The 21,782-nt window shown below is 36.6% G+C and overlaps 1 protein-coding gene across 2 annotated transcripts in view; it reads left to right on the forward strand.

Moving 5' to 3' along the window:
* The window catches only part of THOC2 (THO complex subunit 2), a 51,358-nt gene that overhangs the window by 20,584 nt on the left and 8,992 nt on the right, over positions 1–21,782 (forward strand). For both annotated transcript variants that reach the window (XM_068152103.1, XM_068152104.1), the window contains exons 12-33: positions 35–230; positions 3,275–3,316; positions 3,807–3,937; positions 4,026–4,127; positions 5,286–5,370; positions 6,194–6,287; positions 6,740–6,820; positions 7,003–7,099; positions 8,921–9,038; positions 9,895–10,074; positions 10,687–10,851; positions 11,513–11,788; positions 12,232–12,373; positions 14,459–14,616; positions 15,885–16,013; positions 16,508–16,639; positions 16,724–16,908; positions 17,689–17,873; positions 18,167–18,269; positions 18,640–19,076; positions 19,930–19,988; positions 21,530–21,565. In XM_068152103.1, the coding sequence (XP_068008204.1) occupies positions 35–230; positions 3,275–3,316; positions 3,807–3,937; positions 4,026–4,127; positions 5,286–5,370; positions 6,194–6,287; positions 6,740–6,820; positions 7,003–7,099; positions 8,921–9,038; positions 9,895–10,074; positions 10,687–10,851; positions 11,513–11,788; positions 12,232–12,373; positions 14,459–14,616; positions 15,885–16,013; positions 16,508–16,639; positions 16,724–16,908; positions 17,689–17,873; positions 18,167–18,269; positions 18,640–19,076; positions 19,930–19,988; positions 21,530–21,565 (3,133 nt within the window). The remainder of the gene's footprint in view (positions 1–34; positions 231–3,274; positions 3,317–3,806; positions 3,938–4,025; positions 4,128–5,285; positions 5,371–6,193; positions 6,288–6,739; positions 6,821–7,002; positions 7,100–8,920; positions 9,039–9,894; positions 10,075–10,686; positions 10,852–11,512; positions 11,789–12,231; positions 12,374–14,458; positions 14,617–15,884; positions 16,014–16,507; positions 16,640–16,723; positions 16,909–17,688; positions 17,874–18,166; positions 18,270–18,639; positions 19,077–19,929; positions 19,989–21,529; positions 21,566–21,782) is intronic.

A 21,782-nucleotide genomic window follows, 5' to 3' on the forward strand; every position in this document is an offset into this window, starting at 1 on the left:
ATCCATCTGAAATTTTGCACATCTACTTTTCCAGGGTTGGTGTACCTAAAGGAGCTAAAGGGTCACCAGTTTCTTCTTTGCCAAACAAGAGAGCACCAAAACAAGCAGACAGCTTTGAGGACTTGAGAAAGGAAGTGTTCAACATGCTTTGTTACCTTGGTCCTCATCTCTCACACGATCCCATTTTGTTTGCAAAAGTGGTGCGCCTCGGAAAAGCGTTTATGAAAGAGGTGGGTATGTCAGAACTTGAAAAGTTCCTCTGATGTTAAAAAATGCTCAAATCTTACCAATTGTGTATGTATTCAAATACTGAAACATAACAAATTTCTTTGATTAGGACAGGTTTAGAAAATCTTATATTAATTTTGGATAGTTTTTATGATCAATGAGCATAACGCATTTTAACAAACAGTTTAAGGCACACCTGGTTTATAACCAGGAATATTTAGTGATAACTGATCTGTCACTGTGATCTTCATCTTTTAAAAAATTATCTCTGTGTGGCTTTGTTGAAAAACAAACAAACAAAATCAACCAAAAACCCCAAACCAAAGACACCAACCGAAAAAAAAACCCAAACCAAACCATCAACCAAACATGATGTTAATAGCGAGGAAGCTTTTATGTTGAGTGATACTATTTTACATTATTAGAGTGGAGAACAATAACCCAATACACATCCAGTACTTAAAATAGTATTTTCTATTCCACCAGTTATGTTACTTGGGAAGCAGGGGGATGACCCATTTCTTTGATTACTGAGGCGTCCCCATTTTTGCTTGTTAAAATGCTGCTATTGAACCTGACATCTTTGCATGTCACTGAGGAGGGTTTCGATGTGGAGACTTAAAATGCCTTATAGAGCCTTAAGTCACAAACTTTAGAAATAAAATGGTTTCTTGAGATTTGTTGTTGGCTTTTGACCATGTCTTTACTGCATATGGTGAAAGATTGGGCTCTGTGTTTGTAGGTTGGACTCGATGATCCTCGAGGTCTCTTCCAACCTTTGTGATACTGTGATACTGTGATTTGTAGTACAACCTGTTTTAAAAATCCACAAGTTAAATTTATCTTCTTAGCTCCCTTGGAACTGAGACCGTTTTTCTGACAGTTTGCTACTTGACCAGTAGTTCTTCTTGTGTTTTCAAGTCAACAATAAAAGGGTTTAAGAGTTTCAATTCAATGTTGGTGGTATTGTAATTATGGCAGCTTAGGGAAACTTCTGAATTTGTAGTCTTAAAGTTTTTAAAACAATATTAATGATTATGAAATGCAAGCAACACCCCATTTATGCCCTTCACCTTAGAAATCCCTTTTTGTTACCTAGCTTATTATTTTAAATTAAAAAGTTTAACTCTGAAAATTGGAGGGGTTGGTTGATTTAGAGTAGAATAGAATAGAATAAACCAGGTTGGAAGAGACCTTCAAGATCATCGCGTCCAACCTATCACCCAACACCACCTAATCAACTAACCCATGCAACCAAGCACCCTGTCAAGTCTCCTCCTGAACAGTGATGAACCAGTGATGGTGACTCCACCACCTCCCTGGGCAGCCCATTCCAATGGGCAATCACTCTCTCTGTGTAAAACCTCCTCCTGACCTCCAGCCTGAACCTCCCCTGGCACAGCCTGAGACTGTGTCCTCTTGTTCTGGTGCTGGCTGCTGGGAGAAGAGACCAACCTCTGCCTGTCTACAACCCCCCTTCAGGTAGGTGTAGACAGCAATAAGGTCACCCCTGAGTCTCCTCCAGGCTAAGCAGCCCCAGCTCCCTCAGCCTCTCCTCCTAGGGCTTGTGTTAGATTTATTTAGATTTAGATTTATTTAGATGGTACCGAAGGGGCTATTTTCAGTTTTATAACATTTTTTTCTTAAAACTATTTATTTCAACTGCAACTAACAAATACTGGAACGTTCAAAACTGATGTGCCACCTGAGGAGACATTTCCATTTCCTGCTGTACTTGATGATGCAGAGCTAAGAACAGAGATAGTTCTTGGGATCGAAGGTCTTTTTTTTTTTAACTTAACAGATTGTGGCAAGAGTGTTTGATCTTCCCAGGTTCCAAGATGCAGTTAGAGAACTCCAAAGAGTCTTTGTAATAAAATCATAACTTCAAGCATATTCATCATCCCCTTCTTCCATGTCTTTGTAGAAGATACAATTTCACATCATCTCATCCGGGATGGTTTTCCAATGGTTGATATTTTTGCTTTACATCATGTTGATCTCCTGCTGGCCTACGAGACGATTGTTCTTTGAGTGATATGTTATATTGCACTGACAATGCAGATACTTTGAAAATCGTCATTCCAAGGGAGTAATTAATCTCACTGCTGTCAGTACACTACTAGAACAAATTTGTAATGCATTTCAGTTACTTCAGGTTTGTGAGGAAGCCCTTGTTTCTTTGTGGATACATACAGTAGAATAGTAGAATGGTGATTAATGGTTGGTTATAAGAATCTCTTGTGCAGTTTTACTGTATATATATGAATATAATAGTTTACTATGTTTCTGACAAGAATGAGCACCATTTTAGCTATTTGCTCTAGGTTGGAACTGTGAAGAAATTCGTCAGTGACAGAATGGTTAAGGTAACCTAGGGAAAGTTATATTTAATGTACTATTGCCACCAGCATGTTCTAGTTATGAAACTACATTTAACACAGAAGAAATAACTGAGGTGATTTGACTGTAAGTTAACACATACAGCAGTTAAAAAGTTTACTAACATTGCACCGCAGCTTTCACGCTCAAGTGTATCTTTAAAATAATTACACTTACTGGTGTGACAACTTAATATGCTTTCCATGGTGAGTGCAGCAAGAAGAGAGGAAAGAAAGAAGAAATGAAGACTAAAAGCTCAAAAGAGTATTGCTTTAAGAGAAAGATGGGGAAAATAATCTGTAGCTGTTGATAATTGGGTTAAAAGTCCTGGGTTTTTTTTAGCTATAAGGTGACTGCTGAGGGCAATTTGTTTTCCCTTTCTCTAGTAAGAAAATTCAGTATTTCATAAAATAGTAAGCTGTCTTGATATTTTAGTTACTACTTCAATTTAAACAAAAGTGTACAATGTCCCTGTATATGGAAGCAATGCATTTCATCAGTGCATTTGAATTGCTGTTCATAGCTATTTCTGTGCTGACAGATCTGGAAAATTAAACATTTACTAGGCATGTGGCTCTTCAGGTTTATGCTTTTGCTGAGGCAGCCTTGTTCTGGAACTGTTACGGTAATTATGCTACTATTAACTTGATTGTCTTTGTTGTAGTTTCAGTCTGATGGAAGCAAACAAGAAGATAAAGACAAAATGGTGAGTTTATTTTGGAGGAAGGTGATTTTATGTGAGGCTGTAATTGTGACTAAATGTTTTAACAACTGTACATCTCTTCTTTGTGGAGTTACATTTCAAACTTGTCTTGCTAGGCAAGTTTGAACCATTCGCAGTGGGGGGTGTTGTGTTTCTGTCCTGTTTTTTTCTTCTTCTTTCTAGCCTACATTTCGCAAACCTAAACTCACTGAAAACTTGAGCAGCTTTGCTCAAGTATCATATATAAGATACACATCAAATAAAACATTGGCATTCTATGTGGTCCATAAATAACGAAAGATTTATGATGGGACATAGTTTTAAGTTTTGTGGGTTTGTTTTTGGTTTTTTTTTAAGGAAATCTCAGTCTTGTGGCAAACTTCGTATTTTATCAGTCCACTAAGATGTGCAATTTGTGTGGGTCTGCAGAGCATGCATACCACTGCTTCTAATGTACTTGGTAGTTACCTTGAGTTTTCTGTCTATATTTCAGGAGCTACTGTTTAGCTGTTTATTGAGTATTACTGATCAAGTCTTACTTCCATCTCTGTCTTTAATGGACTGCAATGCATGCATGTCTGAAGAATTATGGGGAATGTTCAAAACATTTCCATACCAGTACCGGTGAGCAGAATAATTTGTTCCCATTCTTTGGAAGTGATTATCTTGACTTGTCAGTGCTAAAAATAATTTTCCCATGTAATCTTTCAAGGTACCGTCTTTATGGGCAGTGGAAGAACGAAACCTACAATAGTCACCCACTTCTAGTGAAAGTTAAAGCTCAGACTATAGACCGAGCCAAATACATCATGAAGTAAGTTCTTTGAGTAATTATCAATTGTGATAAAATGTATTGCATGTCACCAAGTGATGGAGAAAATTACCTTTGCAAATACATTCCCTTTTAATGACTGAGTAATTTCATTGATAATACTCGTTCCTGATGTATTTAATGTACAGTGATTGAAACCTGTCAAGTAAGGATACAACAAATTTGTCATCAAGGGTGCTGAGTGTCCCATTAAATTGTTTAAAACCTTTTCCAAGGCTGTGCTGTTCTTGATAAAATGGTTTGCTTGTGGAAATGTCAGTGCAACATATTTTCTCTACAGATGGAAACTCCTTAAACTGAAGAGTCTCAAACATCTTGTCAGAGTTTTTGTTTCCATAGGTTCAAAATTAGGGCAGTAAGGGGAATAGAATGGAATTACTCATTCTTTTCTCCAGGTGGGCAAATAACTGTTTCACATTTAGCTCAGATTTAACTTCTCTGACATCATCAGGGATTTGGATTCTCCATTTGTTGTTGCCAAAAACAAATGCTGTGGTTTCATAATGTGGATAATTAGAACTTTTCTACAGAGGCAAGACAGAGTAATTGTTAACTGAGTAAAAAGCTGTGAACTTGTAGCTGTGAAAGCTAGCAACAATGATTTTGACTCTCTTCTGACTTGCTGCAGAGCTAGCATAGACCATAAAACTTTACATCCCTTCTCTTGCATAGTGAGTTGTAGTTGTGCCAATGAGCCACAGTGCTGCCAGTTGTTGGGATTATCTGTGCCATTTACTTTAGTGTGTCAGCTTCAAATTTTGCATTCCCTATCTTCAACAGGGAATGCAGAATTGCTGATCTGTGCATGAGTTAAATTTGCAGGAGAGGTAACGTTGCACACTATTTCTGTATGTGGTATAGGTCCCATTGACAATTTCCAGATGCAAAGTGCTCAGAGTTGAAAATAGAATACATAGTAATACAAATGCAACTTGTTGGTTTCTACTTTGCATGTTACAGGATTATAAATTTTGGTTTCCCAGAAGAGCAGTGTTTCTGTGCTTAGATTTCTTAAAAATGCATGTGCTAGTGAGAATTTAATCTCTGTGACTAACAAAGGTGTTTCTTCAGCGGAACTAAGCTGTAGTTTGAGTATTGTTTCAGCCTGTCTATTACAATAAAATATGTTCTGTTTTACAGGCGCTTAACTAAGGAAAATGTGAAACCTTCTGGAAGACAAATTGGGAAGCTCAGCCACAGCAATCCTACAATTTTATTTGATTATGTATGTAGTAACATGTATTTGGATACTAGTTCATCCTGACAATAGATAGTAAAGTGTGGAAATGGACCTGCTGTCTTAAAGGGCAGTTTTAACTACTTCTAGTTTTTTAATGCAAATTTTCAAATATGGTAATTTTCTAGTGATGCACAGGTCTGAGATTAAGACAGACAATAGCTCTTCAATAACCACAACTGCACAGAAAACAAAACATTTATAGGAGTCACATATTTAATTTGAAGTAGATGAGGTGGGTCTCAGGGGTACTGGGATGTGCTTCTCAGGTTACGCAGCATGCAAAGTCAAGTTGGGTCTCTCTGGGCTGTTGGACATATGTGTGATAAAGATACATCAGGGTCATTTAGAAGAAAACTGTGTGAAACTAAACAAGCTTTAAAGTCTGAAATAGACCAGTCTAGTTGTAGAGGATTTTTAACATTACTTGGTGCTACAAAACACTTGAGAGGTATAAAAGTCTCTCAGTGGGCCTTCATGTTACTCATAAATGTGAATCTTGGTTTAAAAAAAAAGCAACAACAACAACAAAAAAAAGTGAAATGTTTTCATGATTTTATTTTCTAATAAATGAAAAATTGTTACACAGAATTGTTTTCACATGTTAGAAATTTCCCTGATATCTCTAAGGTACGAGATAAATTAATGAGATTACCTATTTCTTTGCCAGTGTTTTAAGAGGTTCTGAGAAATTAATTTAAAAGGATGTTTTGTGTAGGTTTTGAAGATAAGCCTTGTTAAATGTTGATTTGTGATATGAAATGTCAGAAGTGTTACTTCTCTTCAGCTGAATATCTTTTGTAATTTTCAGATTTTATCACAAATACAAAAATATGATAACTTAATAACTCCGGTTGTTGATTCACTGAAATACCTCACTTCACTGAACTACGATGTCTTGGCGTGTATCCTTTTGTGTAAATCAATGTGGCTGGTTACTGATAAAGTTGCAGTTGTAGACAGATTAAATCTATTGTTTGGGAGTAAATACTATCTTCTTTTAATTTCTATTCTTGCTGCTTTTTGCTGGAAGTTTTAGTGGAGCTTGGAAATACCTTTGCCTTCTTAGTGGGTTATAATTATTTGTTCATGCACACTAGGAAAACTGTATTTCTAAGGATTTGGCTACTTTCACTATGTTCTTGGAAATGTAATGGTCTTATAGATAGTGAGGTAAATGCTGCTTTTTAAGTCACCATTTCTTCAATGTTACTGTTTTAATACCATAACTGTATTAGTGGATCCTCTATTTCATGCTTGCTATACTTGCATAATAGCTTCATACATTACAAATTTTGGAGCTGTGTAAGTGTTTTTTACAAATTGAGGAAAAATACTCTCTTTAACTCCACCAAAGACTGTATCATTGAAGCTCTGGCAAATCCTGAGAAGGAGAGAATGAAGCATGATGACACTACAATCTCAAGCTGGCTTCAGAGTTAGTACTCTCATTTTATTCATTATATTAATGTTTAAAATACTTCACCGTACTATTGATCATTATGATCAATATTTCACCTGCATCTACCAGATAATAGCATCTCACATATATTTTGTTAATGCTTATTGTATGATTAGGATCTCATGAGGTGCAGTCATGGCTGTTTCTCCTTGCTCTAGGTCTGGCTAGCTTTTGTGGTGCAGTTTTCCGAAAATACCCGATTGAACTTGCTGGTCTGCTTCAATATGTAGCCAACCAACTGAAAGCTGGGAAAAGGCAAGTCCTGTACAAGTGATCTTTATAAACTCAATTTTTCTAATGTATCATTTGGGTGTTTGGTAAAACTCTGGTTGTAATACGAGGAAGGTTAAGAAACTTGAATAGCAGAAATAATAATATCCTCTTTAATACATTATTTGTCCTCTTGAGTACATTATTTTTTTTTCTCTCATGGTATAGCTGTGACATTATTCCTGAAGTACTGTTTTTTCATCTAATTTATTTTAATAGTTTTCTTAACAACTAATTGGACAGGGAAAAACCCCTGCTGGTCCTTAATATTGTCATAAAAATTATAGTGTTGAACAATCCAAATATCTGTGGTGTAAAAGGGTGTGACTGTTACAGTTATCTAGCTTTTTCTTTCTCAGTGTCTTCTCTGCAGGGATGGCTCTTAACATTTTCATGTTATTTTAAATCCTTTGTCCGACTTCTATAGTGGGAGTTGAATTGCTTCTTGATACGTTGGTGTTAATCATAACTGGGTTTTTTAAACGCGGCTTGCAGTTTGAACTGTCGTTTCCCTTTTGTCCTTCAGTCATCATCACCTAATATTACTGTTTCATGCATTTTATTAATTTTAATGTGTTGTATCACATAGGTGAGTATGGAGTTAATTTTTATTATGAAACCTCATATACTTACTGAAAGCCAACTTAGAGGTGGACATAATGCAGAATGTTATTTTAGGGTATTTACATTGAGAAATCGGGTGTTTTTTCCCTCCCCTGCAATGTAGACGCTCAGTCTCATGTGCTCCCCTGTCCCCAATTTGTTTTGTATTCTGATGATGGTACAGTCACATTGAGCAACAGAGGAAGGGTAAGTAATGCCTCTTGTTTTTCCCCAGAACTAAGTATTTAAACTGCAAGATTTTTTTTTTCAAATAGTCATTTTAGTATTTGTGACTGTAGAAATTAAATGGATTTAGCACTAAATCCATTCTGTACCACTGGAGTGTTGAAGAATTTCAACTAGAGTATATTATGCTGGTGTTGCATAGTTCCTAGATAGAAAACATATTTCTGATTGGAAAAGCAAACAAAAGTGTAAACAGTATGAATTATTTAAATATAAAACCATTTTGAAGGCCATGGGTCAACAATTTTTTTCTAAGTAGGTCACACAAATTTTAGAAGTTACTGGAAAATACTACTGATGTGAGTGATCATGTGTGACCGTTTGAGGCTGTGCCTTTAAGAAAAGGACAGTACTGGGCACATCATGATACAATTTACTAGTGTTGAGGAAAAATCACTGCCCTTACAGAATTCAGAGCAGGAAGTAAAGTCTAGTCTCTGGATGGGATGAGTGATTTGTATATTCTGTGTTTCAACTAAAAAACTTTTTCCATGTTCCCAATGACTTCTCGAGACTAATTTTGCCACTAAATTTCGAAGGCCATGTACTGATCCAGATCTTTTAAATAACATTTAAAATATTCCCCATTCTTGAAATTTCTTGTTTAACAAGCTTCATACTGTATCTATGCAGGAAAGGGAGGAAAGGGAACAACAAACTTTCATTGGTTTGTTGGTACTTAAAAGTTGATGGCACCACACACTGTTGTTTTCAGAAACAAACTGTTCTGAAAGGATTCTGAAATTGAGTTGTTGAATGCCTGCATTCTTTTTAAGTACTAACTTCTTACTTGCAACAAAGACATTCTTGTGTGTTCCAGTGTACTAGTTTCTTCTTCAAAAACATAATAAAAATGTTAGCTGTTCAAACATGCATCATAGTGTTGCTTTGAATGTTGTAGCTTCCATTTCTTAAACATGTATTTTTGTTTTTACTCCACTTTTGTTTTCTGTGCAGCTTTGATTTGCTTATTTTAAAAGAGGTAGTGCAGAAAATGGCAGGGATAGAAATTACAGAAGAAATGACAATGGAACAGTTGGAAGCCATGACTGGTGGAGAACAACTGAAAGCTGAGGTGTGTTTGTTAAATTTAATTAATAATATCTGTTGTTTAATGGTGGGTTTGAAGACTGATTCATGGACTCTGGCAGTGTATTGAGAAAGTTGTTGCTGCTTTCATCAGAGCGCTTCCTGCTCTTTTGAGCTTACAAGCCTTTACTATTAGAATAGAATAGAATTAACCAGGTTGGAAAAGACCTTAGAGATCACCTGGTCCAACCTATCACACAATCAACTAAACTATGGCACCAAGCGCCTCATCCAGTCTCTTCTTAAACACCTCCTTGCAGATGGGCAGCCTTGCAGACAAGAGCCGTAATTGTTGTGCTTCACAGCATCTCATATTAACAAAAGCAGCCTTAATTATCCACTGTTATATGACAGATCTGTCAATTACAGCAGCCGATGAGCTTGTACCTTGTCCTGTCCTGCTGTTTTAGCCCTGCTGCAGGGGGGGGTAGCAGTTCACTGTTGAGTAGAGTAACATCTTAAACCATTTTAGCAGCTAAAATTTTTGCAGCCTTGGTGTCAAAGACCTATTCGAGTCTGACTTAGTACTTCAAGGAGTTGAGTAGCTGTAATTAGAACTAAAATGTGAAATTCATGTATTGAGTAGAGATGAGACACTGGTCAGATCACAGCAGACTTAAGTCTGGAATGCAATCAGGATGCCTAAGCCAAAATGTCACTCTTTGTTTACTGTGCAAAAACCTGATTTTACAAGCACAGAACACTAGTCAGTTTCTGATTCTTAGATGCATACATTGCAATATGAGATTCAGAGAGAGAATTTTATTGCTTGACAGGAGTCAGAAGGACATAGGCTTTCCATTTGCAATGTGCTATTTCCAGCCTTTTTCTTCACTCTGCAGGGTGGATACTTTGGCCAAATCAGAAATACAAAAAAATCTTCTCAGAGACTGAAAGACGCATTATTGGACCACGATCTTGCGCTTCCACTGTGCCTGCTTATGGCTCAACAGAGAAATGGTGTGATCTTTCAAGAGGGAGGGGAGAAACATCTGAAGCTGGTGGGAAAACTGTATGATCAGGTAAACAAAAACACTTGCATTTATAAAAACCTCTCTGTTTCTTTGCTAACATCTAGTGTATCAGCACAATCTATAAGAATTCAGCACATAAGAGTATGTAATACTTCTCAAGATCAGTTGGAATGATCTCACTGTTATCAACAAAAGGATTTGTAAGTGAAAGATTCAAACATCTTTTATCATAAAAAGTTAAATTCTGTCTTGACTCTTAGCTTTTTCTGATCTTAATTTGTTAGAGGATCTTACTTTCTACTTTTAATTTTTTATTTGTAAAGCAGCAGCCAAATTTTTTTTGCTGTCTTGGGAAGCAGGAACTAGCTGTATTCGTTGTGGTAGAACAGAAAGCTCTTACATTTCTGCTGGCTTTTGTAGTGCTCTTGGTTTGTTGTTTCTTCTTTTTTTTTAATGCAGATAGAATTAGTCTGCATTGAATGACAGAAGTATGTGGCATGGAAAATTTAGTATCTCTTCTCCCATGAGAAAATTCTTGCTATGTTATGTTAACACATGTTAATTATTTTTTTCTGTTAAAAGAAACTTTTGACCTCTGCTTGACTTCACTTTTGAACAAAATAATAACTGTTTTCTAACTTTTGTATCTTTCCCATGTAGTGCCATGACACCCTGGTACAATTTGGTGGGTTCTTAGCATCCAATCTGAGCACAGAGGATTACATTAAGCGAGTGCCTTCTATTGATGTTCTCTGTAATGAATTCCACACACCTCATGATGCTGCATTTTTCCTCTCAAGACCCATGTATGCACACCATATTTCAGTAAGTAGAACTTTTCTTTTTGCCTGCTGTTAGTGCTGCATGTTATCAATGTTACATGTTATCAATATGTGTGTTAGGTTCCTTCTAAAGTTTGCTTGCTAAATAAAACTTGCAATCTTTTTTGAGTAGAAAGAGAAGCTGTGGTTTGGAACAGGTTATCATTTATCTTCATAAAAAACATGGCCTTTGTGTCAGCTTTCACAACTGCAGAAGTTCTAGTTAATTAGTGTAGATGGTCTGATGATTTGGATGATCACTAGTTGTGTCCTGCCCCATTCACTTGAAAATCCTACTATGGATATTTTAGATGGGTTTTTGATGTGGAAGAAAATTTTGCAGCTGCTGGAAGATGCTGTATCTCAGGAAGTGTCATAAATAAATTTGTTCCTGCCTCTAAAATGTTAAATATCAAGAGACTTTTTACTCGAAGAAGTATAGTGTGTTACTATAACAACAGGTAGGAGCATCATAGAAGAAAGATAAATCCATCTGATATGGATGGGTATTAAAAGTTCTATACAATGTTCTTCAGTGCTTTATGTACATAAATAACATTTCACATGTACATGTTTGTTATAAAGAAGTTTTTAGGAAAAGTTAAATGATATTGTAAGAGTTAAGTTAGCTTGAGTATAAAGATATTTTTTTTTTTTATCCACAGTCAAAGTATGATGAACTAAAGAAAGCTGAGAAGGGAAATAAACAGCAACACAAAGTTCATAAATACATTACAGCATGTGAGCTGGTGATGGCTCCCGTTCATGAAGCTGTGATTTCTCTGCACCTTCCCAAAGTTTGGGATGACATCAGTCCTCAGTTTTATGCTACATTCTGGTCTTTGACAATGTATGACCTTGCCGTCCCACATAGTAGCTATGACAGAGAAGTCAACAAACTTAAAGTCCAGATGAAAGCCATAGATGACAATCAGGAAATGGTATGTTTATATAATTATATGGTCCAACTTAAACTTTCTAACCTTCAGAGACTTCTTGTTTTTGTGGAGTCTTAGTTTAAGGTAATTAAAGTTGAAGGTAATTTAGATCTGGGAGATACTGTTACTTGATTCAATCTTTCTGATTTGTCATATTAACATAATTTGAACTCATTCCCATGTTAAAAATACCATTGACTTCATTAAGGGGAAACCAGTGGTAAATCTGTGTATCAGAAAGCAATCATTAATATGTCTATGTGTGGTTTAGATGTTTACTTTTGTCTTAACTTTAGTCAGTCAGTGTTCATAAGATCAATTGATTACTAGAGCGGAAGACCATTTAGTGAAACAGTATTATAGTAACACTATGGAGAAGTTAAATTCCTGGTAATGCTAAAAAATACTTGAAAACTTTCTAAGTGAGCTGCATTGGCATTTTATAGCCTCCAAACAAAAAGAAAAAAGAAAAAGAACGTTGCACAGCTCTTCAGGACAAGCTCCTAGAAGAGGAGAAGAAGCAGCTAGAGCATGTGCAGAGGGTTCTACAGAGACTGAAACTAGAGAAGGATAACTGGCTTCTGGCAAGTAAGTGTGTGTAGGGAAAACACTGTACTTTTGGTGTCATCAGAACTAAAAGTTTACTTTGCACTAATACTCAATATTGACTTCAAATTCAATCTCTTTATATCTGTTAATGAGGTAAACTTATAATTGGAATATAATATGCCTTTGCTGTAAATGCTGAGTAGGTGACTTTCAGGGAGAAGTTTGTTTCTTGCAATTGTCTGTATCTTTTAAATATGTCAATATCTTAAATACTGCACTAGTTTAGAAAATAAATGGTTGACTAATTTGGTGAAAAGTTGTAATTGCAAAATGGCTTGCACTGAGCAGCATTCAAATTGCAGTAAGTAAGGTAGGGTAATTTCTCAAAATTAATGGTTTGAGTTAACTTCATTTGAGTCTTGTGGTCAGGAACAATATGTCAGTACTTGGGTGGTAACATTAGCCCTGTTCCAGTGACAAGATAAGTACTTTTACAGCCTGATAGCACCATGAAATGAAACAGCATGCAAATGTTTTGTATGGCAGATGCACAGAAGGCAGAACAAACCATTTCTCTGATAAAGTCTCATTAACATTTCATATTGATTGTGAACTCTATTGATATGGTTAATCTGAAATGTTTTTCTCTGGTCAGTTTTCTTCTCTGGAAGAACTTTCAGTTTGTAACTGAAAGTAGTTGCTCATCTGTTCCAAGGAGCCTAGCATAATCCAGTGGGAAAGCGTTTTATTGTCCGACTCATGTAAGATACACCCAACTGATTTAATGGAGCAGCACTGAGAATTAAACCAAGAAAGGTTATTCCCTATGAGTATTTAATGTACTGATGCAAACAGCTAATTAGCTACATGAAATTACTGGTTGAAGAATTACTGCCTGACTGAAGCATGGTCTAGGGCTGACTGATAAATTTCTTTCCTTAAGGAAGCATCCAAAAGCATGTAGAAAATTGTGTAGATACAGTGTATCTAAACACATACTCCTAATAATGCAGGCATTTGTGGTGTATATGGTTATTGTTGGCTCTTGAGTGCTCAGGCTTCAGCTGCAAGATGTTTCCCAGTATTGCATCCAGAAACAAATGTAACTTTTTAATCAGTTTCCCTATCAAAAGAAGTTACCTGTAATGTGCTGTATGAAGAAATTGAAGAGCAGATCCACTGTAGGACTTTTTACATCCTTTACACTTTTGAAGTAAAATTCTTAGTTAAGTAAAAGCTAAGAGTCCTTTTTGGACAAGATCTATTGCATAAGCAAAGCAGAATTGAAGCAAGTAGATCCTGGGTCTTGTGTCCTGCAGCCTGTGCAAGAATCCCAAGTGCAAAAACACCAGTTGCTCTCATGAGGATCTTGATAGTTCTGCTGAAGGCGTCCATTTTCAGTCTTCAGTTTTGTACTTTGATCCATAAGTTTATTTTCTTTCTAGCTTCCTTTTACATAGTATATTGCTTTTAGCTTGGTTTTATACTCCTTGTTAACTGGGCAAGAGCTGCCCTGGGACTAGTTCGGGTCTGTGGTGACCAACCAGTGGTCAGCCAAACAGAATGGGTAACAGTTGAGCATGCAGTGTGATCTTCATTGAGTAGTAGAATGGAGCTTTAACAGAAGGTATATTGGGATGGTGGTTTACTGAATACCGTTCCTGTATTTAAATTCCTATAATACTTTGGCTTATTGGAAAAATGGCTCTTAAGGGATTGTATTCAGACAGCATGTTTTTCCATGTCTAACTGAGCTGATAGAAAGGAGAAGATAAGTTGCAGAGAAACAGCAGATGGTTTTCCTTCTGCTAACGTTTGTGATTTGAGCACCTGCAGAAATTTATCAAAGAGTGTTCTGAGCCTATTTTTACCCCCATTGTGTAGCAGAATAATTTTCCTAGTAAGAAATAAAGATTTGCCACTGCCACCCTCCTGCTCTGTCCCCTATCCTTGAACAGTTATGCTTATTTTGACTTTTCTCAGCAGTGCCAAAGATACGTTTGGGACATAAACAGTCTAATGTACCACCTCAAGAATATGGATACTGAAGTTTTTGGGAAGAGAGCAATAGCATGTTAATCCATTAATTTATTTTCTTCCTTTTCTCTCAACTTGTTTTTGAAGAGTCTACCAAAAATGAGACTATCACAAAATTCTTGCAATTATGTATATTTCCTCGATGCATTTTTTCGGCAATCGATGCAGTTTATTGTGCTCACTTTGTGGAACTGGTGCATCAGCAGAAAACACCCAACTTCTCCACGCTTCTCTGTTACGACAGGGTAAGTAGTGTGTACCTAATTACTTAATTTTGAGGATGCAAAACTAATACCTCCCCTGCCTCCCAAAGGAAGTCAACAAATCCATTACCTGTGTTTAGAATCTGTGACAATCAAAAGCTTCTTTTTGTACTCAAATTCTAAAAAACTTGCTTTCCTGGAACTTCAGGAAGTTACTTAGAAGATTTTTTGGGTTCAATTTATCCTACCTAGAATTTCAGAGCAAAGTCGTCAGTAGTGATAGGACTTGCGTTCAGGTTCTGCAGCCTTCCAGTGGTCAGCATTTCTACGGCCTCGTCTAACCCTCCCATTTTATCTGTGTGTGTCCTGCTGCTGTAGTATCAAATTTCTTCTACTTGCCACTCATAAGCAGCACCCTTCTGACTGTGACAAATCATGGTGCTGCAGATAGTGGATGAACTGGATGAACTTGTATCACTGATGTACAGGGCAGTACATTTGATAGCAGGAGCAACCTGACTGTTTCGGTTGAACAGGAAAGTTGAAAGAGTCATTTGTTTCAGGCTGCTCTTGTTATTCATATAGCCATTCTTTTTCTCCTGTGGAGGAAAAAGGTGGAGAATGTAGATTAAATAATTTTGCAGGATGTATTCAGCTCCAACAGTACTGTTACAGGGTATCAGAAACATTCTGGCAGTTAACTGCTATAGGAAGTTAAATTACTGAGTGCATCATCTGTGCAGATTTGGCTGTAAGCCTGATTAAAAGGATGTATATGGGGTTATTTTGTAAAATAATTACAATGAAGATTGTTTTCCTACAAACATTCAATTAAGTTTGCCTGGTTTCTGTTGAGATGAGATATTTGGAGTAAGTGTCTGCTTTGATTTCATGGGTTCCAGTGAGCTTTCTTAAATATTGAGTCCATGCTTTAGGTAAAAGAAGTAGACAACTACATGAGCCCAGATGAACCTGTATAGGCCAGGAAGAAAATCCTTCTACACCAGCTTGGCTAGGTGTTTGCTTCTCCCTGCTCAAGTAAATTATTAATTTGAAAACAAAACACTGAAGACACACTTTAACTATGGGAAACTTTGTCAGCAGCAGCTTGGATTGAACTTTAAGTGTAAAGGATCAGCAGCTGAGCAATAAAGTCTTGAAGACAAACAAGATATTTTATAAGAGATATCCCTTTTATATTTAGAAACCAGTTTAATTGTCATTTAGATGAGAAATTTGCAATTTTTGTTGACTCATGTCCCTTTTGTAATTCACTAAAGTCATTTTAACTTTATTGCTGCTGTTCACAGGTTTTCTCTGATATTATATATACAGTTGCAAGTTGCACTGAAAACGAAGCTAGTAGATACGGCAGGTTTTTATGCTGTATGTTGGAAACTGTGACTAGATGGCACAGTGACAGAGTCATATATGAAAAGGTACGTGAAGTCATTAAAATGAGTTTGCTCAGGAGGATATATTCACTTGAGTCATTCATCCTAATAAAAATGGATTTAACAAAATGGTTTCATTTAACAATACTGTGTGATTGAATTTTTCTAATGGTGCAATCTTAGAATTAAGTTTCTGCAACTAATTTAGTTTTATTAAAAGTAATTTTATATAGTGTCAAAATACAGGCACTAAACAAATATCTCTGATTTTAATCATAGCTTGTCTTTTAAGATAATTTAGGGAGTGTGTGGAGACTCAGACTCCTGTAAAAGCTAGTTAAATTGCAAATAGTTTTATCTTGCACACAACTAAGATTTAAATATAAATAGGATTTTTAAAAAGTTCATGTGCAAGTCTTGTCTGATCATGTCTTGGTCTTTAGTACAATCAGTGAAAAGGTGCATCAGTTGTCATGAACTTTGTCAGAATTACTGATTTACCTTTTCTGAATCTTTTTTTTTCTTTCATGTTCATGTAGGAATGTGGCAACTACCCAGGCTTCCTGACTATATTACGGGCAACTGGATTTGATGGTGGAAATAAAGCTGATCAATTGGATTATGAGAATTTTAGACATGTAGTACACAAATGGCACTATAAATTAACTAAGGTGAACAGGCCTAAAAAAGTACTTTTTTTTTTTTAAGCTTTAATAAAAAAACACTAACTTCATTAGCTTTAATTTTTGTTCTAGGCATCTGTGCACTGCCTTGAAACAGGAGAATATACACATATCAGAAATATCCTGATTGTGCTGACCAAAATCCTTCCATGGTACCCAAAAGTGCTGAACCTGGGCCAGGCTTTGGAAAGAAGAGTACATAAGATATGTCAAGAAGAGAAAGAGAAGAGACCTGATCTATATGCATTGGCTATGGGGTAACAACACCTTACTTTAAGAAAGTGGTTAAAAGTGGATCATGAAAAGCTTCTAAAGACTCGGAACTGTTACAGTCCTAACATTTGATTTTTGCCTTATCACAGAAGATTTTGGTATCCTGCGTCTCAGGGCTGGCAGTGTGAATGAAAACTCCCATTTTGTGCTGGATGATCACTAATTTCCTTTACAAGACTGTAGTAGACCACTTCAAATAGTAAAAGATTCCACTCACAAGAGCATAGCTTAATTTTAGGGATATAGTACAGCTGCAAGCATAGAAGAGTGAGAGTAAAATGGAGGAAGACAAGGGCTAATGATGCAAGACCACTTAGGTTTTGGAAGTTTATATGATTTTAAAATGCTAAACTGGCACACTTAGTTGTGTTTTACCTAATTGTGATGAATGGAGAGTCATTCACGTGTGCTTGAGGGGGCGATTCAGGTGGCCCTAAAAGTTGTAAGTTTTGTCAGTAGTCTTCTGGATGTTTGGCAGGTGTGTGTGTGGTGGTGGTTGTGAAGAGGGTGTGGAGGTAGGGCTGCTGCTTTGTCTAGTCTTCTGTGGATGTTTTTTTTTTGTTGTTGTTTTCTGTTTGTTTGTTTGTTTTCCCTTTTTTTTTTTTTCTTCTGAGCTCATCGATAAAGGGGGAAGAAACTGCATATCAGTTGGGAAAAACTGTGAAATAAATAACAGATGAACTGTTAGATTAGATCCTCATTTAAAATTCAACCCATGTTCTGCTTTATGTTTGTGCATATTTAACAATCTGTGCGACTTGCAGCTATTCTGGGCAGTTGAAAAGTAGGAAGCCTTTCATGATACCTGAAAACGAATTCCACCACAAAGACCCACCTGCCAGGAATGCTGTACCTGCAACAGTACAAAATGGGCCAGGTGGTGCTGCGATGCCTGCATCTCTCACAGTAAATACAGTTAGACTGGAAGAAGGCGCTACTGAGGAGGCTGGTAAACAAACCTTATTTTTATTCATTTGGTACAGTTCTCCTGACATTACAGGCTATTCTCTCAAAATCTGACTCCTTTAACTGAAGAGAAGATCTAAATGCAATGCTGAATAAATTTAGTTTGTGCTCTTTATCTTTAGTTGGCTTTGAGAGAGGGTGTTGTGCATTTAATTACCTATTTGAACTGTTAGCTGCGCATGATTTTGCATAAATATATGTAGGCATTTGTTTTATTTTAAGTAGTAGCATGTATATTCTTGAAATTAAGCTATTCTCTTTTTCTTTTTTAAACAGATAAACTGAAGGAGAAGTCTCAGGGTGTGGTGAAAGTTATTAATAAAGCTGTCAATGCTGCACCAAAAGTGACAACAAGCAATGGAAACAGTGCTTCTAATAGGTGAGAACAGCTGCTCTTGGACCTCTTCTGTTTTCTTCATCCCAGCCCATAGAATTATACTTGAAATTGATCTGCCTTTCAAGTTCCATGTAAATATTTTCCATTTCTTCTAAATTTAATAAATGAGATATTTTCTTCCAAAACATACAACTGTGCTGATCTGACACTGTCTTCAAATGCATCCCATTTTAGCTAAGTAAACATAAATGAACTGAGAACATTTGCTTGTTGTTGTTCTGGTAGAGAGCAAATCTGGTATCTGACAGTGACTGCTTCAGGAGGTTCTATCAATCCATCAGAAGTAAAAGTTCTGTCATAATACTAGAGCTGTTTTTGTATGCTTCCTAATTGGCCTTTCTTATTTTTGCAGCAAAATTATTAAGGAGAAAGATGAGAAAGAAAAAAGTGGGAAGGAAAAAGATAAAGAAAAAAAAGACAAGACTCCAACTGCCACTCCAGAGATGAAGGCACTTGGGAAGGATGGGAAAGAAAAACCTAAGGAAGAACGGGCAAACAAAGATGATAAAGCAAGAGAGATCAAGGAGAAAACACCGAAATCTGACAAAGAGAAGGAAAAAGTCAAGAAAGAAGAAAAAGCTTCAAAGGAAGAAAAGTCCAAGACAGTTGTTACCATCATTGAGTCAAAGTCAGCTGCAGAAAAGGAAAGAGAAAAGGAGCCGTCCAGAGAAAGAGATGTAGCAAAGGAAATGAAATCGAAGGAAAATGCTAAAGGAGGCGAAAAGGTGCCAGTAGCTGGGTCCTTGAAGTCACCTGTTCCCCGATCAGAAGCATCAGAATCTGAAAGGGGTAAATTTACTTGTTTAATTTCTCTTATAATCTAGACAAATAGAAAATGTAATAGGAAATTCACTAAATGTAGAAAGTGCTTAAGATGATGAGAGAATTGCTGAATTACAGCTCACATTTTGGCATTGGCTTTTAAGTACAATTAGCCACCGGGATTAGGTAGGTTAGGTAGCTCCAAAACACAAACCATGTGAATGTGTGATCTTTGCATGTCTGTACTGAGGGCTTATTTTCATAAGGCCTATTGTTTTTTAGCAAAAGTCTGAATTAAACTATATTTATATAATTGTGGCCTTGCAAGTTTTGCAAAAAACTTCTGTCAAAACCTCGAAGAGCTCACTGGGGAGTTTCATCATACCTTTTGAAAGGAAACGGGATGTGGAAGATGTAGGCCTTTTGTGTCCTTAAAAAGGACACAGTAAACCTTATCAGTTCCTTAAGGGTTAACGAATCTTTAATGTTAAACTACTTTAATTTGAGGCTGATGTTGAGTTTTACATTTGGCACTGCTTAAGGCAAACCAGTTAGAGGAGGATTGTAATACTTCTCTTTGGGTTCACCTTTTCAGAGCCTTCATAGCAACTCTCAAATTCTGATCCAGACTTACATAAAATGAAATATTGAAATGAGTGTAACTTTGGAGCAAGGTAGTTCACATTACACTGCCTGCAAACTTACATAAAGAGGGTCAAGACATGCTGCTAACTCTAGATAGTGTAAGAAAACCTGAATTTAGATCGTGGTAAAACTTGAATTCTAGTTTCAACTGTTTTGGTTCTTCAGCAAGTCACATTATTAGATGATCCTCTTTTAACAGTGTTTTAATAACGCTCTTGTTCTTTTCTTTCCTCAGAACAAAAACGCCGCAAAATTGATACACATTCTTCTCCATCACATTCCTCAACAGTAAAGGTTAGTATAGCCTGAGGAAGGCAGCGCCCATGTTAGGCTCACAAGTTTGGGATGCCAATGTTCGACTTCCTTCAAGTTTTGTGCCAAGTATACACTGGAACCACTGGAGGTTTTATGTTGCATTAGAAAATGCATTCCTTTTCTTATTGGTGGACTGTCTTTTTTTTCTATAAAAATATTTTTAATTAACCAAAATCATGCTTCAAGGACCTAGCACAAATTTTGTAAATAGTGTTTGGAAATGGCAAGAGCATTTTTACACAGAAGTGCCTCATTGTTTTAAGCAGTCAGTTTTTTTGGAGTGCAATGGTAGCTACAAGCAAACGAGTCTTTGCAGCAGAGTGGAGCATATTTTTCTGCACTTCTATTGAAGAATCTCTAGCACTGAAGATTCCTGGATGATACGGGATGTACGATACCTCTGAATTCATCAGGCTTCTTGATGAGCATCATACCGATATGTGCCTTCTAAGGAGGAGTCTTGAAAGGAGTTCCATTTTAAAGTCTCCTTGGTGATCAGTTCTCCTGTAGTTGTGTGTATTCAGTGCGCATGCAGCTTCGGTTGTACCTTCCCTTCGAGGTTTGTTTATTTCCAATGGGTTCCCACCATGTTGAGCCCTGCGTTACGATAAAACCAGATGTGGCAACCAAGCCTACTACCCAGCAAAGAGAAACCCCAAGCACTCGAGCGCAGCACAAAACCATGGGCGTAGCCTACTTGAAGACTCAGGGTAGCCATTCCTTGCTCCATATTTGTTTTATTTCTAAACCACCTATGTTCATGGAATCTTTGAATTTGCAGTACGTTGAACATTTCAAACTGTAAGTTACTAATTCTTCATCAAGAGCACTGTGATGGATTATGTGGGCCTTTAAACTTCATCATCTTGCCAGCTTAAGAACAAGCTTTACCTTTTTTCTGTTTGGTTTTTTTTCCCCCCCCCAAAAGTCTACATTTTTTTCTATGTAAGATTTACTTGAAAGCTATAGTTTAATTTTGAGAACTCAAAGAGCTGTTACTAGTTTTGAGGAAGCAGGTGACAGTGATAACTACCCAAAATGATCGAGTTCTTATTGCCTGTTTTTTTGTAAATGGCAATGTAAAGTCATTCTAGAGTGGCTTCTATCACATTTAACAACAAGTGGAGAAGATACAGGTTTAAAAAGGTTTTAAACCTGTTTCACCTGTGGTTCAGCTGTCCTTAGAGATTTTTTCCTTAAATTTTGTTGTGGTGGGAGAGTGGTTTTTCATTGTTTTACGAAGAAGTAGATATAAACACATTTTGTAGTTAAGATAATAATTGGGTCTAGGGAATAGATATGACTGTGTTTCTTTTTCTTTTTTTTTTTCCCTTCTCCCTTTTTAAAAGATAAGTGGATAAGTGAGTTCCTAGTTTTATCCAGTATACAGTATTAACATAAGATTTATTCCAGAAGGAGTAGCTGTTTTTTGTTTCAAGGGTGCGGCCATGCTTCCCAAAGTTCCTCTGGTTTCTGAAAACTATTCCAGCTTACGTGTCATCTCCGTTCATTTTCTACAGGACAACCTCAACGAACTCAAGGACTCTTCAGCAAAGGTTTGACACCACCCAAGTTTACTTCCGTGTTTTGTTGCAGAGAGAACTTTAACTTTTGGTCTTGTGGCAAACCTCATGAGAAAATTCAGATTCCATTCCTGTAAATGCTAGTGTAGGAAAACAGAGGATTTTTTTCAGTGTGCTATATAGGACCTATGTACAGGAGAGAGGGATAGTTATATGGAAGCAATGTCATGAAAATTCCCTGAATTTACCA

Source organism: Melanerpes formicivorus, unplaced genomic scaffold (genome assembly GCF_026170545.1).
Source record: "Melanerpes formicivorus ecotype bairdi unplaced genomic scaffold, bMelFor1.0.p_v2 SCAF_22, whole genome shotgun sequence".
In the NCBI taxonomy this organism is placed as follows: domain Eukaryota; kingdom Metazoa; phylum Chordata; class Aves; order Piciformes; family Picidae; genus Melanerpes; species Melanerpes formicivorus.